This window comes from Passer montanus, unplaced genomic scaffold, assembly GCF_014805655.1.
Source record: "Passer montanus isolate IOZ18808 unplaced genomic scaffold, ASM1480565v1 scaffold1, whole genome shotgun sequence".
NCBI lineage: Eukaryota > Metazoa > Chordata > Aves > Passeriformes > Passeridae > Passer > Passer montanus.
This window is the reverse complement of record NW_024356504.1, coordinates 18,064,252-18,082,274: the sequence shown is the minus strand read 5'-3', so window position 1 is coordinate 18,082,274 and position 18,023 is coordinate 18,064,252. Positions and strand designations below refer to the sequence as shown.

At 42.8% G+C, this 18,023-nt stretch overlaps 1 protein-coding gene across 1 annotated transcript in view; it reads right to left on the bottom strand.

The window, feature by feature from the left end:
* PDIA5 (protein disulfide isomerase family A member 5) overlaps positions 1-18,023 on the bottom strand; it is an 86,095-nt gene that overhangs the window by 27,105 nt on the left and 40,967 nt on the right. Inside the window, exons 12-13 of the mRNA XM_039702105.1 lie at positions 3,969-4,039; positions 2,503-2,666 (exon numbers count right to left, since the gene is read on the bottom strand). Coding sequence (XP_039558039.1) covers positions 2,503-2,666; positions 3,969-4,039 — 235 coding nt within the window. The remainder of the gene's footprint in view (positions 1-2,502; positions 2,667-3,968; positions 4,040-18,023) is intronic.

The following is an 18,023-nucleotide window of genomic DNA, read 5'->3' as shown; positions in this document are numbered from 1 at the left end:
ATCCACAGGCATGAACTGAGAAGAACAGCAAGCAGGTGGGATTTATATCAAAACTGATATAGACCAGCATCTTCCATTCAAATATCCTTTTTGTACTCTTTATCCCTATCATGCAAACTTCTGTAAAGAATTTCATGACCTTCTCTAGAATTCAGATATTAAAGCCAGGATGCAAAAATCAGCATCGTTCCACTTGGAATACTGGGGGTGACTGAACCAGCATATTTTACTTTGGTAAAGAGAATGTCAGGTTTCAATTATGACTGCACACACTGGCTGGATCAGAGCAGTCCCGCACACCCAGAGTGTCTCTAACAAAAATTCTGCTATTCACTAGCTCACAGACCTCTCTCAGACTCATTAAATTCATTCCTGCTGTATCTTAAATAGTGATTACTTTATATAAAATCATCAGAATGGTGCCACAGTATAAAGACCTTCATATGTCGCCTTGGTAATAAATTAGCTTTTCAGACTTTCCTGACACTTCAAATGACACCATTTTAAGTTGTATCAGGTACATAAAAACCAAGTGGAGAAAAACTCAATTTTTAAAGTCCTTCTCAAGGTCACTTGGTGGACATTCATTGCATTTCTACCATCACTGATTTTCCAGGTTTTAGAGAAAGACTTAGATGTGTTTCAGAGAAAGTTACACAGTGTGTCCTTTAGCTGAATTCCTCCCTGAACACAGTTGTTGTGAGCTATCACTGATTACAGTTACAGAGGTGCGACTTTACTCTCACACAAAATTTTCCATGCTGACTTAGAATAAACTACCTAGCAACTGGTAACAACCTAGTGTGGCAGCACAATCACCAGAGAGGAACCACAGCCAAAACCTGCATGGCTACAACCACCCATTGAGACACGTCTCCACAAACTGTACTTTCATCACCAGCCTGCACCCCAGATGCATCCCTATTTCCACCAGCTTCAGTGCAGCTGTGCCAATTCTATCCCTGTCAGAAAACAAGGATGTTATCCTACTGCATCTCCAGCTGGGAGAACACCCAGGAGCCAAGAGCAGCAGACAAGTTGCCTGGGCTTCACCTCTGCTGCTGACTAGCTGAGGCTGCAGACAAAAGTCTTCAAGAGCCACAGCAGGATCCAGAAGAATTAATACCACTTTTCTGCTCCTTTCCATGTGAATTGCTTATTCACCTGCCGGTACAGGCAGCATCAGCCTGACTGTTTAACTCACTACAAAGTGCACAGTGCTCAAAAGAGTTGAGGAAAGCAGTGAAATGAGGACAATGACTTCATGTACAATACAGATACAGCAGCCTGCAGCCTGAGTGGGCAGGGAGGCCAAGGGAGTACCATGTCTAAAAGTAAAACACAGATAAAGCTCCTCAACATGCTACAATGATACTGCCAGACCATATCCACTACCTGCTTTGAAGCAGTCAGAGAGAAGAGAAGAGAAGAGAAGAGAAGAGAAGAGAAGAGAAGAGAAGAGAAGAGAAGAGAAGAGAAGAGAAGAGAAGAGAAGAGAAGAGAAGAGAAGAGAAGAGAAGAGAAGAGAAGAGAAGAGAAGAGAAGAGAAGAGAAGAGAAGAGAAGAGAAGAGAAGAGAAGAGAAGAGAAGAGAAGAGAAGAGAAGAGAAGAGAAGAGAAGAGAAGAGAAGAGAAGAGAAGAGAAGAGAAGAGAAGAGAAGAGAAGACCAAAAAAAAAAACCTGCACAACCTCTTCCCCCACCAAATAAGAGGGGGAAAATAAAGAAATAAAGATTACATTCCTCATGCCAACTGCATGTAGTAGTTAAATGATTAAAATATTCACAAAACTCTGGCAGGTTTGCTTCCCCTTGACTAATGCAGAAAATACATTAGGCTTACAGTACCTAAAGAAAATGCATATTTTATATATATATGCATACTTTTACATACATGCATATATAATGCATGCTTAAAGAGAGAATCGTACCAGCAATTTATTTTGAAATGGAATTATTGTCATAATTTTCATATCAAACTTAATTCTGCATATTTCAGCACACCACCCAAGAAAAGTTGGTTAGTGCACTCAAAGGTGCTGGTTTTGTTGGCCACACTGGCTTTCCTTCAGCCCCACATGGGTGGAATTCTAGGCACTGGCTCTGAAATGCTGGAAAGAGAAAAATACAACTGTAGAAATTCAGTTACTAACACTGGGATCTGCTGCTTTGTATAAAGAGGGAACAACAAATGTTCTGTTTACTTTTCAGAGCCATTGCTATTCCTTCTCCAGGGAAAGGCTTAAGGTGTATTTGAAAAATATTTAGTTTGGGAAAGAAATACCAGGGCAGCTATGAAAAACCCCATGGCAAATAAAAGCTTTGTGTATTAGAGACCGTAATTAATATACATGTTTCTGTGGGTTTGAATACTGGAATTCAGTGTAATTTTGTTAGCAAGGGATTTAGGCAGTGTTGAAGCTCTGTTTAGTTACTCATCAAAGCCATCTGCAGGAGTCACTAACCAGGAATCCTAATACTATCTTAAAAACCTCAAAACTTACTTTTGCAGCCAGTCAATGATCTTCTTCTTTGTTCTGAGGTGTGGCAGAGTGTATTTCTCCTCTCCATCCTTAAAATACTTCAAAGTAGGAAACCCTGAGATGTGATATCTTTCTGCCAGAGCCTTGTTGACGGTCGCATCGACTGCTGCAAGGACACCCGGACTCTGAAACAGAGATCACTCCTGTAAATCCCAGCCATATACACACACCCCTTCAGCAGGACACAGAGGGCTCGGGGGCAATAACTCATGCTCTAGGCACCTTTGCTGCCTCTAGGACAAGAGGACATAGTCTTAAGCTGTGCCAGGGGAGGCTCGGGTTGGACATCAGTAAGAATTTTTTCACATAAAAGGCGATTAGACATTGGAATGGGCTGCCCAGGGAGATGGCAGAGGCACCATCCCTGGAGGAGTCTGAGGAAAGACTGGATGTGGCAATTGGTGCCATGGTCTAGTTGACGTGGTGGTGCTTGGTCATGGGCTGGACTTGATTTCAGTGGTCTTTTCCAACCTGACTAATTCTGTGATTTTGTGCACAGACATACAGGAAGACACAGACAACTGATGCAAGATCAGAAAGGGACACACTGTGGACTAAACATTACCAGAGTCTTACCTGTTCCCCTCCCATTTCCAATGGATTCTCTTTATATAATTCACGCTATAATGCTTAAGAGCCATTCCCAGAAATTGCATTTCTTCCTGCATATCCCTGTTTCTCCCAGAAGAAACAAGCACTGCTAAAGGTAAGTTTACCTTAAGGCAAATTCATCTTTCCCTAACTTGTTGGTATCTTTTCATGGACCGTCTTTAGAGACACAGAAGAATAGGCATTTGTAAAGTGTGATTCATTGGATCTTTGTTTTTCTCATCTCCTCCCTCTCCAACAGCAATAAAGGAACTTTAGATGTCTCCACAGAAGATGCTTAAACTATGGGAGAGACCAATTCTACTTCTCCTGCATGGCATACACAGCACAAGACTGAATCAATAGCACTAATACTTGTATTACTGGATCTCTCTTCTCCAGCCATGCTGATGGAGCACTTATGATGAAGCTAATGGAGTGGTGCAACCATTAAAAACAAGGTATTTGAAAGAGGGATCAACCCCTTTTGTTTTTTTCCAAATCTAATTCATAAATAAAAGCCTATGTTTTTTCACATTCAATGTCTTTAAGTAAGGGGAAAAAAATCCATTTTTGGATTTGATCATATTATGTATAGGGCCTACAGTAGAATACATAAACATTTTTCGATTTTGTTTTCGTTCAAGACAGAATGTTCTTTCTCAGACTTTGGCAGGGCTCATGCATTAGCGATGAGACTGTACTTTGGAAGCACATTTTGAAGGGTCCTGTGGGAGGATGAGAACAGCTGAATTTGTTGTAGGGAGAAAAGTCACTTTTATTACTCTGGTTATTTATTACTGATTATTTGAAGGATATAATAACGGAAATTAGCTTACATCACTGGTTACATGGAGAAACTCTGCAGCCTTCTCATATTCTGGCTTCATTTTCTTACAGTGCCCACACCCTGCCAAAAAAAAACCAAAACAATTAAATTGTATACACCATGGTTATTTATTGACTCATTCAGCCATTATCAAAATCCAAAACCAAGTAGTGAAGATGTACTAGAATTTTGTATGCATTTTATTTAATATATTTGTAAAGCCTTAGTATGATATAGGATTTTTTCCAAAATGGCCACAACAGTTTAAACAAAGAATTTCATCTATTAAAAATAATAACAATAATACACCCCCGCTTTCACACCCACACCTCTTTCCTTGCAAAAAGTACTATAAACATTTGTCAAGCTCATTTCTTCTAGCATGCTCTTGGGCAGAGCACAACCTCACCCATTTCAGTTTCCAAATCTTTATCTGCTTTAAAAAGAAACAACAAAGCTCCTCACGTGACTTTGTGACTTTGAGGGGGCTTACACTAGCACAGCTTAATAGAGTAATATAATTTGAATTCAACTGCACTGATAATAAGCCCTGCTTTACAGTGGTGCAGCATGTCCCTCTAGGAAGGATTTGCACTGATTTAATCACATCAGTGTAATTACACCACCACATATGTTCCCAACATAAGCAGGATCTGTAAAACCGAGATAATGGTGCCTTCTCGCTTGTGCGAGGTTCTCCAGAGATCTGCCATTACTTCACTGCTAAGTGCTGACATTACAATAAAGTAAAATGAATGTATGAGTGAGAAAAGCAGACTTAGAATAAGTTATTTGGGTGTAAATTAAACTTCTTTCAGCTGGTGCAGCTGCTGAACTTTCAGAACCCAGGTGAGGGTCCTGCCACGCTTTGGCACCTCCAGTGCACTGCTGGGCCTCAGTGACAGCCTCTTCCCTGTCCCCAAGGGACTGGCACAACGGCAGCCCCCCTGGGGACAGTGCACAGGGACAAGGGGCTGGGGTGAACACCCAGCAGGTGAGGCTCAGGTCTGACTGGAGGTGCAGGCAGCTGGGACCAGGTGCTGGCACGGCCCCGCAGCGCTGCACGGTGCTGCACCTCTCCCCCTCCTCTGCAGCAGCAGCCAGCTCGCTTTCCTGAGCTGTTATTGTTGGAAGGGGCACTTGAAAACCCAGACTTTGCTGAGCTTTTGGAAGCTGTATCAGAAGATACAGCTAGAAATGTGTTTCAATGCATGCCAGCAAAAGCTGACTCCGAGGTGTTCGGGCAACAGGGCTGGGGCTATTTTTACACCATTGTCCAAAAAGAAAATAAACCAAGGACTCTGAACCTCACTGCTGCTTTGTTTCCCTCTAATGGGATGATGGCTGAAGCCAGCAGACAAATCTGAGCCTGAACTCAACCAGGCAAGCATGTTTTATACAGCCTAAGGCAGCCAAGAAGCAGTAAGACATCCAGGTATAAATAACTTCACCAGAGCAAACAGAGCTTCAGCCACCACAGCCCATCATGGAACACTTTCAGGGCATGTTTATAGAACAGGGTGAACACATTTGAACAACAACTGCAAATCCCACCTAAGAATTACAGCAAATACCAAAGTGGTTGATCTCAGACCAGCTCCTGTTCAAACACCAGCCACAGTCCATACCACACAGTCATCTGCACAGAGACCCAGCACTAAAGAGCCCCATGCCATTCTTTTAAGCAAAAAAACCAGTAATGTGGAAGGAGCAGCAGAACAAGGGGAGCTCAGCTGGTGGAGAAAGCTTTGCTTTAATTTTACACCATGGTGTGAGAATGCTGGGAACCTGATGCGACAGCTTCACAGGAGAATTCAGGAAGAAGCTGGGATAGGCTGAGGAAGAGTTACTGTCTCAGCACTGCTTATCTTGGTTAAAAGCACAAAAGAGGTTGGAAAATGATTTATTTGCCACCCACAGAAAACTTGCAGGCATATGGTTTTGTGTAAGGGGCTGACAGATCCCTCTGACACCTGCCCCATTTGATTTATTTCTCCTTTTAGGAGCAGGGAACATAATTCATTTTGTGCTCTTCCTCCCTTTTAACCAAAGGGCATCTCAACTCCCAGCTCAGATACCTGGAAACCTCTCTGAATTAGGTAGCTTAAATTTGTACAAACAATGATTTTCTGCAGGGCTAACTTCACCTTGATGGGATTTACACAGTGTGTCCCTTAGCCACAGCAAGGTTCATGCTGTGCTCTAGCTGCAGTATCCACATAATCTACACTATATTCCAGTTGTATTACAATCATTAATTAGATCTGATCAACCAAAGGCATTAAGAACCAGAGTTTTCACAAAGCTATGCAGAGGGGAACCCAAACCAATAACGCAGGCATATTTTGACCAGGAAATGAAAAAATATCCAAAACATCTGAAGATCATGTAAGTAATATTTTGGACCAAGATGTCCAGACCATGAAATGTCACTGTTCCGGGTTCTTTCATGAACATCACACAGACACAGCACTACTGACTGCCACAAAGCTAACTCACTCAGGCTTAAAATAAAGGGAAGCAACATCAGATCTTTAAAAGGCACTTAATGCAGACTGAAGTCTTCAAATCTTTATTGTGAATGCTTGTTCTACCCCTGACAGAGGACAGCATGATGTATCAGCCTGGGAAAAAGTCACGACATTAAACTGAACCTGAGAGAGCGACAACAAATTTTAATTTCTCCCACAATAAACAATGCTTTTCTGGCTGTCTTCATGAGAATTTTGCTATTGTGAGCTACAGCCTGCTTTCACCTACCACTGCAGAAAAGGGGAGATATGAATTACAAGTCAGACCTACAAACTGCAAACCAATTAATCTCTCCTATGATTATTTATCCTGTCTTTGAATAATCCTGTGAAGACTACCATTAAATTTTTGAGGGCAATGAAAAGTTATTTAAATTAATTCCAAGGTCATTGCCTCTCCTTTGATTGCCACATTAGGTTGTTCAGCAGCAGCTTCATCCCTTTGTGCTAAGCTCCTCTAGTTTTAGATGCTTTGTTTATAAAATGAGTGGGGAAAATAACAAGAACCCTAGAGCTCTGAGCCCAGATGCTGCTGGGACAGTGGAAGGAGCCCACAGCTCTGCAGTGGGCATCTGTGACAGATGTGCTTCTGGAAGGTCCACTGTCCTGTTAAGTGCTTACTGCCATTAAAACTGGAAGTCTAAGCAAGGGAAGCGACTCGCTTGATCCCGGGTGAGAAGAAAGACTGCACTCAATACAAGGATGTCCCGTGCCTGCTCCACCCTCTGAGCCTCTGTGGGACATGGCTGCTGGGAACACACAAGGGTCCTGAAGGTGTCTGTCCAAGAGGACTCCCACAGCCTCAGTCTTTTTTTGCAGAAGACAAGCAGCTGCTCTGGGGGTGCAAGACAGAGTTACTCTCCACCCAGCAGCAGAAACCAGTCCAGGTTCAGTGCCTGGTTCTGCTGACCAGTTCAGGACAACTCCTCAGATCCTCTAACACCTCATCTTGCTCCTGTTGCACAAAAGGGGCCCCAGGCTGCTAAGGCCAAGGCTCAGATAAAAAGACCACACAGATAAGAAAAAAGGAAGTGTTAGAAGACAGGGAAAGTCAAGTGTAAATCAGGGAAAGTTTTTTGTAAGTCAAAACTTAACAAAAATCAGTGTTAGGTACTGGTACACACCCTTACTAACCACTTTTAAAACAGATGTCTAAATGAAGCAAGAATTCTGATTTCCTAGTTTATTTATAATCAATCTTCTCATTTTCACTGTGCAGATGGGCAGATAAGCAGCTCCTTCCTTTGGTGCACTTACTGTCACACAGCTTAGCTCAGCTGCACCCCCAGACAATGGTGATCAAATGTCCCCACGTCACCTCAGTGCAGACAAGTCACCTCCCTCCAGGGTCCCACTGCAGGGCAGAGGACAACACTTGCTCAGCACTTTGTCCTCTGTAGAGTGTGACCATATGCAAATGTAGAGGCAAAGGCCAAGTGTGGACAGAGCAATGCTGAAGTGAAAGGGTGAGCAGCACATGGGACAAAGGAAAGCCTAACAAACACACCAAGCAACTCTTTTTCCAAGGAAATATCTGTATTTGTTTATAGCAGCCTGTTTGGCACCATGGCAAAGACTCACAACACAGTTGCTCCAAACCTTTCCAGAAATGAACTAATACCAGTACTTCTACTGTTAAAACCAAGTCTTACAGGCAGAAAACCAGTCAAGCAGCTCCAGCTAAGCTCCTGCATACGCTGTCTCAGTGATGTCTCAAGAATATAAATCTCTGTTTCTCTCTGTCATTCACTGTTTGCTTCTTTCGGGTTATTATGACTACATAAATAAAAGCCATGCTTTTGGCCATGTCCTCTCATTTCAAGACAACATTGTCTGAGGATCTGAAGTGTGCGTGACAAGCAAGAGATAAAAGACAACATCCAGGCAGTTGTGAAGAAGCTATTTCTGACATCAAGAACCCTAGAGGTAAACTAAATTGCAAATAAAGATTTTAAAGAATCATTACATTTCTGTCATCAACAGACTGCTCGAATACTGTTATCATGTACCAGCGATTTATTGTATAATGCCAGCTCTATATCCATCTATAGCTGCACACCAAAAATACCTCCATTAGCCTGACGAGAAGATGAATTTGAAGCACAAAACATGTCCTGCTTTCAGCAAGTGGGCCACTGGCAGTTCAGAATACACTCATAGAAGATTTACAGACAACTTCAAGAAAAAGAAAAGAAAAAAAGTCAAAAAATTCAGATGCACCTTTGCTCTCTAAACATTTAACACCTAGGGATAACACCACTGGTTTCTCTATCCTTAATCCCAGAGGAGCAGTGACTTCTGAAAACAGCAGAATAGCCAGTTCTTACAAGTAAACGTTCTTAACTTTGAACTCTCATCCCTACATATGAAAGCAGGAGTACCTACATGGAGCAGGGAACAGCCACAGCAGCACAGCAGCAACAGCAAGGTCACACAAATCCCAGCCCTCCTATCACCCATGCAGGAACACAAATGTATTCTCTTCTGCCATGGAAGTCTGTAACATGCAAAGATTCTTATGCATCATGTAAAAGAGGATCTCTCAGTCTGACATGGGTCAGTCTACAGTTCCTTCACTGGTGTAGGAGAGCATAAACTACAACAGCTGCAGACTTCCGTGCATAATTTAGCCATCTGCATTGCAGACATCTGATGGAAAATCATCCACAAATTTGGCAGGGAGGGAGGATGACAAAAGCAGCTGTTTCTCCCCCTAATCACAGGTATGAATTTGCAATCATGATGGTTGCATGTTCACATAATAGTCACAATGGTTAGAGCAGTCAGGCCATGCCACAATCGCCATGCGCAAAAAAACAGAAAAAAAGGCAAACAAACAAAAAAGCAAACCAGACCAAACCAAACCAAAAATCACCTTAGGAAGGATCAGGAGCTCAAAGAATTTTGCACAACCTTTTTCCTCTGGGTACTTACTCCTACCAAACCATTCATCTTCTCACCAGCAGCACTGCACACCCAGGTAAAATTCCAGATACTTAAAGACAAGGACGTTTCAAGACCTGATGCTTTCTTATAAGAGGCGTATCTTCAACATCTTTAACATGATATTGAATTCAGATTTCCAACAGCTAGAAATGTGTGCACGCATACACAAATCCAGCCACCCCACCCCCAATACTGTATTTTTAAAGGCAGGTTTGATTCCACCAGGCATTACACCACTTAGAGATCAGTGACATGCAAACAGCTTTACGGCTTTACAAAAGACAAAGCCCATGAAAGGTCAGTCTGGAAAAGGCTCTGAGGAACTAGAAATGCAGCATTAGAAGGAAAATACTAAAGCAGTTTGGATTACTGCAGTCAGTGCTGCTGCGGCTGCAGCCTAACGCTGCGTGGGCTGCGCCGCTCATCCCCGAGCACTGCAGCGGCTCGGCCCCGCCATCATCACCACCTCACTGGCACTGCCATCAGCCCAGAGTGCAGGCAATCTGTGCGTGCAATGAGCTGTGCAAATCCAATCCCAGCATGGCCATGCAGAAGAAAGTCTCTGCCTGCTTCCAGGAGCCCTTCAGTGTGAAGTCGGGCCACAAAATTATTACAAATTGGTCGCACTTTCTCCTGTCCATATGACTTGCTGAGGTGGTAGTGACCCAAACCCAGACACCATCTTGTCTTTTTGATGGTGGCATAATTTCTTCCCTCCCAGCACCACTGAAACTGCTCAGGAGAAGAATCGTAACAGTTTTAGACAGTTGTAGTACGAGTTAAAACTATTTACTTATTTTTAAAAAAGACAGATGCATTACATAAATCAGATCAAACTGGGAAGAGAGTTTAATTAAACATATCCTCCAGGAACACAGTCTGCATCCGTGCCATATTCACAGCTGTGGCAGAAGGGCCACCTTTAGTCAGCAACAGCCCTTGGGAAGGCTCAGCACAGGAGGCAGACATGGAGTGGGTGCTGCAGGCTGCCTGCACAGGATTTAAACTACAGCAGCTCTGGTGAACTGCACAACACACACTTCTGCCTTTATTTCTGGTCACACTGGAGCGTGTCTTCTGACTCAGGCTCAGGGGAAAGGTGAATATTCTCCTAGGCTAATGTCAGCCAGAGGCTGCTGCCTCCCAGGGATTCCTGGGAGTCAGGCAGGAGGAGAGATTTCTGCTCCATCATGTCCTCAGTGTGCACTCTGCTTCTGAGCTCACAGGGCACTGAGTTGGACTCCTGAAAGCAGCCTTTGAAAAAATATACCCCATCTGCACAGCACAGACTCCAGCACACATCCAGGAACAACCTCAAAGTTAATAATCATCTTTATGTAAAATAAACTAAAACAAAAAAAATCACATGGTTCCTTATTTTCATTCCAAAGGTGGTATCAGCTTCTGGCTATTGGAGATTACACTCCATGTATACACTAAAACTGCATATATACACCCTCTCACTCAAGACTGTGGTGCAACTGGTAGAAATCAGCTTTGGGAAATGATGGTGCCTCCTACCATCCCTCTTGGGAGGGAAAAGAAGTGAAGGAAGGTGGATCAGCTGGCATTGGGAGATATGAATTACACTTCCTACACCAGCTCTGAGGAACGTGGCCCTGAGTAGGTGTTGAAAATTAATCTTCCCCTATTGAAATGTGAGACAACAGCATGGTTGCCTTAAGGTGAAATTGTTGAGAGTTTATGAAAAATACCACCAGAAGGTTTCCTTCCCAATTAAGCCAGAATTATTTAACATCCTAAAAAGATTCCCCCCCTTCTCCATTGCCAGGTGAACAACAAAATTTTACCTTGAGGAGGGAAGAGAAGTTGCACTGATTTCCCTCACACTCCTATTCCAGTATGGAAGACTTTATGCTTTGGATAAGCAATGAAAATGCCAGAGAACACAGGTGAGATGAAAGAGCTTTGAATGTTGAGCTCACAAAAACAGCATAACCTGTGAATTATTTCCTAGGATGCAATTTGTGTAAGACACCAGCAAAATGGATGCCATGCAAAGAGATCTTCCTAAGAAAGGTACATCTCAATGAACTCAAGCTCATGGGGCAGGGGGGCTAAAAGGAAGAGTGACATGGAATATTACTGCGAAGATATCTGGAAAAGTCAAGTATCAAGAGGAGATACTATGCAGAATGCACAGTTTTTGTCCAAAGTCACAGCAGAAGTGGCTACCAGCTGAGATCTATTCACCTGTTTAGGAGAAGAGTGCTGGCATGGTTGCCAAGCACAAAGCAGTCAGAAGCCCAGAAGACACAGCTCCACCATCAGCACAATGCCTCAGTGTCCAAGCAATTAATTCATTCATTAGTAACTCAGAAAAATGGCATCACTTGCCTACTCACCATCTGAAAGGGCACAAGGAGCAGACAGGCAGACTCTAGGTGTCTCTGTTCACTATTTGCCCTTTATGTAAGTCCTCTACCTTTCACAGAATAAAAGTTGAAGCCATAAAGTATTTAGGAAGATAAACCTGACAATGAAAACTCCACTGGTAATGACTCAAGTAGCCTAGATACTATAAGGCATTTTCCAAATGAGAGCCCTGCACAGTATATTGAGCTTATCCAAGCAAGGAAATTAATTTATTTCAGAAAAAATAAACCCGAAGTCTAATTCTTAAAGCTAATTCCTACTGTTACCCCATCATTAGAGACCTAGAAAGTAAGTTATGTTTCACTCCTATCAGAACTCGCCACAAGAGCATTAAGGGCTTATATGTACACTGGGGTCAAGCTTGCCAGGAGGACAGTCATCCAATTCACACATTCAAATGGGGATTTTTAACAGCTAAAATTACTTAAGTCCTCTAAAAGACCCCTCTCAACACCTGAATAACCTACAACAAATACCCAGAGAATGAGGCCAGTCCCTCTTCAGCTGCCCCCCCTCAGCTGCTCCTTGGTGCTCTGGCAGCTATTCCTGTGTCACAGGCTGAGTCAGTCGGTAAGGACTCGTTAGGAGATAGGGAAGGCAATAGTAATGTGAGAAATGAGGCAGCAAATCCCCAAAGAAACTAATGTTCCCTTCACACCACCTGCCACACATTCACATGAAGCTTTTTTTCTGATTGGTATAGCCTTTGCAAATGTCTTCTTTAATAGAGAAAGTAATTGCTCCCAACTGGAGGTGAGCATACAGCAATGCATTTTGAAAAAACCTCCCAAATTTCACAACCCCCAAATCCCCACATTTTGTCTCCTTTTTTTCTTCCTTTACTTCTACCCTGCATTCTGCTCAACACCCACGACTGCTACCAAGTAAGTTACTCAATGTACATGCCATGTCCCCAGAAGAGCATCACGCCACAGAGCAAGTCGAGATCCAGCCCAAAGGCAGAGCAGCCCAAAACACCCCACATTTGCCACTCTCCCTGTTGTGATGCTGAACCACAGCAAGTCAAGGTTCCTCCCTTTCAGTCCTGGCATGAGATGCTACCAGGCTGCGAGTCATCAGCTCCAGCCACGATATAATCTTGTCTGAGCTCTGTGGCAGATGGGGTTTCCTAAACTTGGGGGCCAAAAAACTGATGTCTGCCACAAGCCAGGGAGCACCAAAGGCAAAATCCTACTTCCTTCACGTTAATCAAGACTGTGCAGAGCTCACACGCCTTCCATATCTCAATTCCTGCAATACTGGAGCAGCTTGCAGTGGCCATGGCTTGCTAGATAAAACACCCACGCAAGGTGAAATGTTATCTCCACTTCACAGGTTGGAAACCGACAAATATTTAGTGACGTGGGTCGTGACTGCACAAATCAAAGCAAAGCAAAGCAAAGCACTAAACTTTTACATCTCCAACCCAAGGCTATTGCTTTTATCACTGGATCGTCCTTTTTTATGACCATACCTTGCTCAAAGAGCACAAACTGCTTCAAAGAGACAATAATCCCATACGAACTGTGTGCTCCAGTATCAGAAGACTGACAAAAAAGACACAATGGTATCAGTCATTACAGTCTTCATCCTTCCATTAGGTATCCTATCAAGTTTTACTGCACAAGATAATTATCAGGATTCTTATACTCTTCACATTCCCATTTATATTAAGTACCACTAAAAACACATATTGATTTTTATTTTTAGATCCTTGAGAAACATGAGTGCTATTGTCATTAAAGGAAAAATCCATGTCAGGTTCTTAATTCTCCTGGCTTGCTGCCCTTCCAAGAACTTCTATTTTAATGTGTGATTAAATCTCCCTGAAAATAATTTATGTGATTAGTTTAATGAGACAGGTCACTGCACTGGCAGATCACTTACACTGAGCTGTTTACACTCCCTAAGATTTTTGGTGATATTCAAATATATATATTATCAAGCCACATCTTGTTATAGACTTCCATGCTTTTAAATAATGAAGAACCCAGTCTAAGTGTCCCAGACCTCCTCTCTCTGAAATCAACACTCAGGACTTGCTCATCTCAGTGGAAGCAGATTCTGGAACCAAGAATGCACCAGTTTCTAACTGGTTTACGTGAAGAATGTATCTGCTGCAGAAGCCTGCCAGGAATGTTCAGCTGAGAAGTACATACATACAGTGCACAGAAAGTTGGCACAATTTATGCTTGTACAGGGAAGCCTTTTATTATACATCCCATTAAAAATACACTAAGGCAACATTAGAAACAGGAGCCTATGGGACACAGAGAGTCGGGAAACACTATTCTGAAATTGAAGCACATCTTTTCTCTTCAACAATCTGTCCAGACTCCTAAACAGCAACATTCATCATCCGAGTGCCCTTACACAACAATTCAGTTTTCAGTGATGTGGGCACTGCAACAGCCCACCCTGACATCTGCACTGCTCCACCAAAATCCCACCAGAGGCAGGCACTGCCTGTGACCCACATAACAGTCCAGAAAGTTTGGCTTGTCCAAAGCTTTCTCTAATTACTCTGAAACAAGGAGAACATGTTCATAGGGTCTGGTGGCCCACAGCAAGCACCCTGACACACAAATGTCTCCTTGTGAGGCTTCCTGTGGGCTAGTATATGCACCTGCATCATGGGGACATGGCATCTGACCAGATTGCAGATGTACAACCTGCCTTACACACTACAAACTTACACAATCCAGACCTGCACAGGTGCACCAAAACCAGCTTCCCAGCTACCCAGCATCTGCCTTTATCCCAGAGGCTCTACATCTGAAGGCAGATGTCAAAGTACCCACTGAAAAACCAACATTTTATTCTGAAAATCACAAATGTCATATATGACAGGAACAAATGAAAATTAAAGGATGTTCCCGTCCACATACAGTGATGCTGGATGCCTGGATAACCCACAGGCCTTTAATCTCTACTGGAACAACTGCGTTGGTTGACATTTAAAAAAAATCTTTGATTGAATCATGAATTAGCATGGAAAAAACTTTATTTATTTATAAATAATTTAATTTCTTTATTTATCACAGGCTGCCAATGTTAGGCTGCTGCTGACCTATACTAGAAAGGCCATTTTTTTCAGGCTGCAGAGTAGATTATTCTTCAGCCTTTTCAACTCATGGCCTTTCTGTTGATGCTGCCAACAGACATCCCAATTACAGATCACAAGAACATAGCTTGCTTTCAGAAGGAACCAGTGGGGGTCTGAAAGGGAGACTTATTTATTTATAGTTGTAAAACATGGTTTGAAAAAACAGATTTTATTTTGTGTACACATTTTGGGTTCACTCTGCTTCATATTTAAAGTGAGCACTGGATTCCTACAGCCCAATCTCATCACATGCAGAAATAAGAAACAAAAACAAGGCCACTGAAACCAGTGATGGTGAGCTGGCAGGGAGAGAGCCAAGTTCACTACTTGGTTAGAAGCTGAGGCCTTCTTCTTGTACTGGGCTAATTGGTTAGGATTCTTAATCGTGAGTTCACAAAGTCACTTAAAACCTTGGGTTTAATGCACTGGGAGGGAGGAGGGAAGGAGTGAAGGGTATGAAAAGCTGTTTTTCAAAGCCAAATTGATAAAACCACTCCCTATGCAATTAAAAACCTGAACAGCTGAATAGCTGACTTTGGAAAGCAGCAACTGCATAATTTATCGGGTTGGTTCATAAAGGTAGAGAAAATAGCCGAGGACAGGAAAGGAATTTCATGGATATTTCAACAACACATGAAAACTGTGATGCACTTTATCATTTCAAGGTTTATTTTTGAACTCCCTTCCACTGGGAGGAAGCAAGCAAAGGTCTATTAGGCTGCATTATCCCTGCTTTCCCTCTTTATCAATGGAGGAAAAACCACAACGGCTCCAATATCCTACCAAGGATATTGACTTTTTTTCCTACTGTAAGTCCTGCAATCAGCTTATCCAGTCTCTGAAGGAGCCCCTAGGAAGGGGACTGGGAAGAACACAGGTTTAACCTGTATTTAAGCCCACATACAAGGAAGAAATGTTACAGGAAAACATTTTAATAATTTAATCCTTTAAAAACCAAATGCACAATCACACTAACAGTACAGCCAAAGCACTTTTTTCTCCTGCTTGTTACCTCTGGCATCAGTGCTGGACCACAAACTTTGCTCTGGCTGGTGGGGTAAGAGAGAGGGCAAAGCAGCCCCAAACAAACGTCAGGGGTGACTGACGACAACCACCAGCCAGCATCAGAAACTGCCCAGGTCTGTGCCTGCTGAAGCTACAGGAGCAGCCTACAGCTCACAGTGGCACCAGGACATTATTCTGCATGAGGCTGCAAGAACAGGTATCCTTTAAAACATTAGCAGTGTCACTTGTGTTTACAAAACATAATGAAAAGTAACTCCTGTGCCTGAACAGCAGACACCTCCAGAAAACATTCCTGAGTTGACTTGAATTTCAATCCTGGACTTTAAACACCTTTCAGTGGCATTTGAATTGACTTCTCAGTGACTTGGTTGGGTTCATTTTGTGACTGAGATGTGATTTGGAGAAAAATGCTGGGGAAAATGTAGAAAGGATAAATACGTAGGGGTTTTATTCCTTCAACAAAACACAGTCAGAAAGACTGCAATCCTCACTAATTTGGCAAATATTTTGGACAGAATTATTTTTAAAATTGCATTGGACTCAGCAAACAGTTTGATGAGGAAACTGAAAACACAAACAGGGCTTTTTTTTCATGATCAAGGGACTCAGGAACATTTTAAGTCCCAGCGAGTCACCGTGACACTAAAGCATTCAACAACACTTGACTGGCAGCATAACCCATATTTAGAGACATTCAGAACCCAGCTGTCATCTTGGGCATCTAAATAAATCGATCAGCTGTAGGCACAGATATCAAGAAGCACGTACAGACACAAAATCTTTATTCTCGTTGCTAGCAGAAGCTTATCATAAGCAGCAACAGTGCCTTTAGTTATGTTATAGTACAGAAATAACTTTGGTTAGTGCAATAAATCCTTTGTTATAAATTCAGAAGTAGGCCCACTAACATAACTGCCATCTCAAGTTACCAAATACAATCAATCCATGTAAAAACACCAAATCCTTTGGGAGAGAGGGCCCTTTCTTTGTTCTTTTGTACAGTGCATAAGAACCCAGTTTTTGGGTACAACAACACATTGAAAAAACACTTCAGATGTCTGCAAGACTGTAGTCTGGATATATCCAGGATAACACCAAGCTCACCACCAGAAATTATGAAATTTCAGCAAAATACTAAAGTAAGGAGCACAACACTGCACACCCTTCACAGATGGCTGGGGAGGAGAGTGCCTTCAGAGCCTGACTGGCTGGGTCACTGTTTACCTATGCTAAATATTCAGATTTATTGAACATCCTCTTAAGGGCTTTGCAAAGGAGTTTGAGAAGGTTAGAAATCCTGCTCTGTGTCCCCAGTGACCTGTGAAACGAAAGCAGGATGAACTCATCCTGCCTGCCCACCCACACTGCCCAGCGCCAGCAGCAATGACCTGCAGCAGCACACCTTCTGTTTAATGGTTGTGGTAAATTACTACAGGAAAGGGATGGTGTCCCTGATCCCAAGAGGTGCAAGTTGCATGCTGCAGACCTTCCTGATGTGTTTAAAACACACTAGGTGCTCTCCTTGAACTTAGTTATGCTAGGCAGCACTTAAAATGCTGCCATGTCCTTGGGCTAATAAGTGCAACTGATTGTAAATAATTACAGTGTGGTCCTCAGGGATGATCATTAGTACCACAGGCATGGAGACCCAACTGGCCACATCCATCACAGTGCCTAATGGTGCAGTTCACAGGTACTTACCTGGGATGTGCTTGGTTCAGCTGTATCTTCAGCACTGGGGGAAGGGGGCAGATAAAATGCTGTCAATTCCCCACACATCTTTTCATACTTCACACTATTAATGCATTGGTCACCAGAAGATGCAATTAATGCATCACTGAAATAATTCTCTTCTAGTAAAGCAGCTCCTCATGTATGTGAGATGGTTTGGGCTGGGACAGAGTTAACAGTAGCTGGTATTGAGCCATGAGTTGGATTTGTGCTGGTAACTCAGGGATGTTTTAGCTATTGATGAGCAGTGCTTACAGAATCCAGACCTCTTCTTCTCCTCACCCCATCCCACCACAAGGACTGCACAAGATGTCAGGGGACTCAGCCA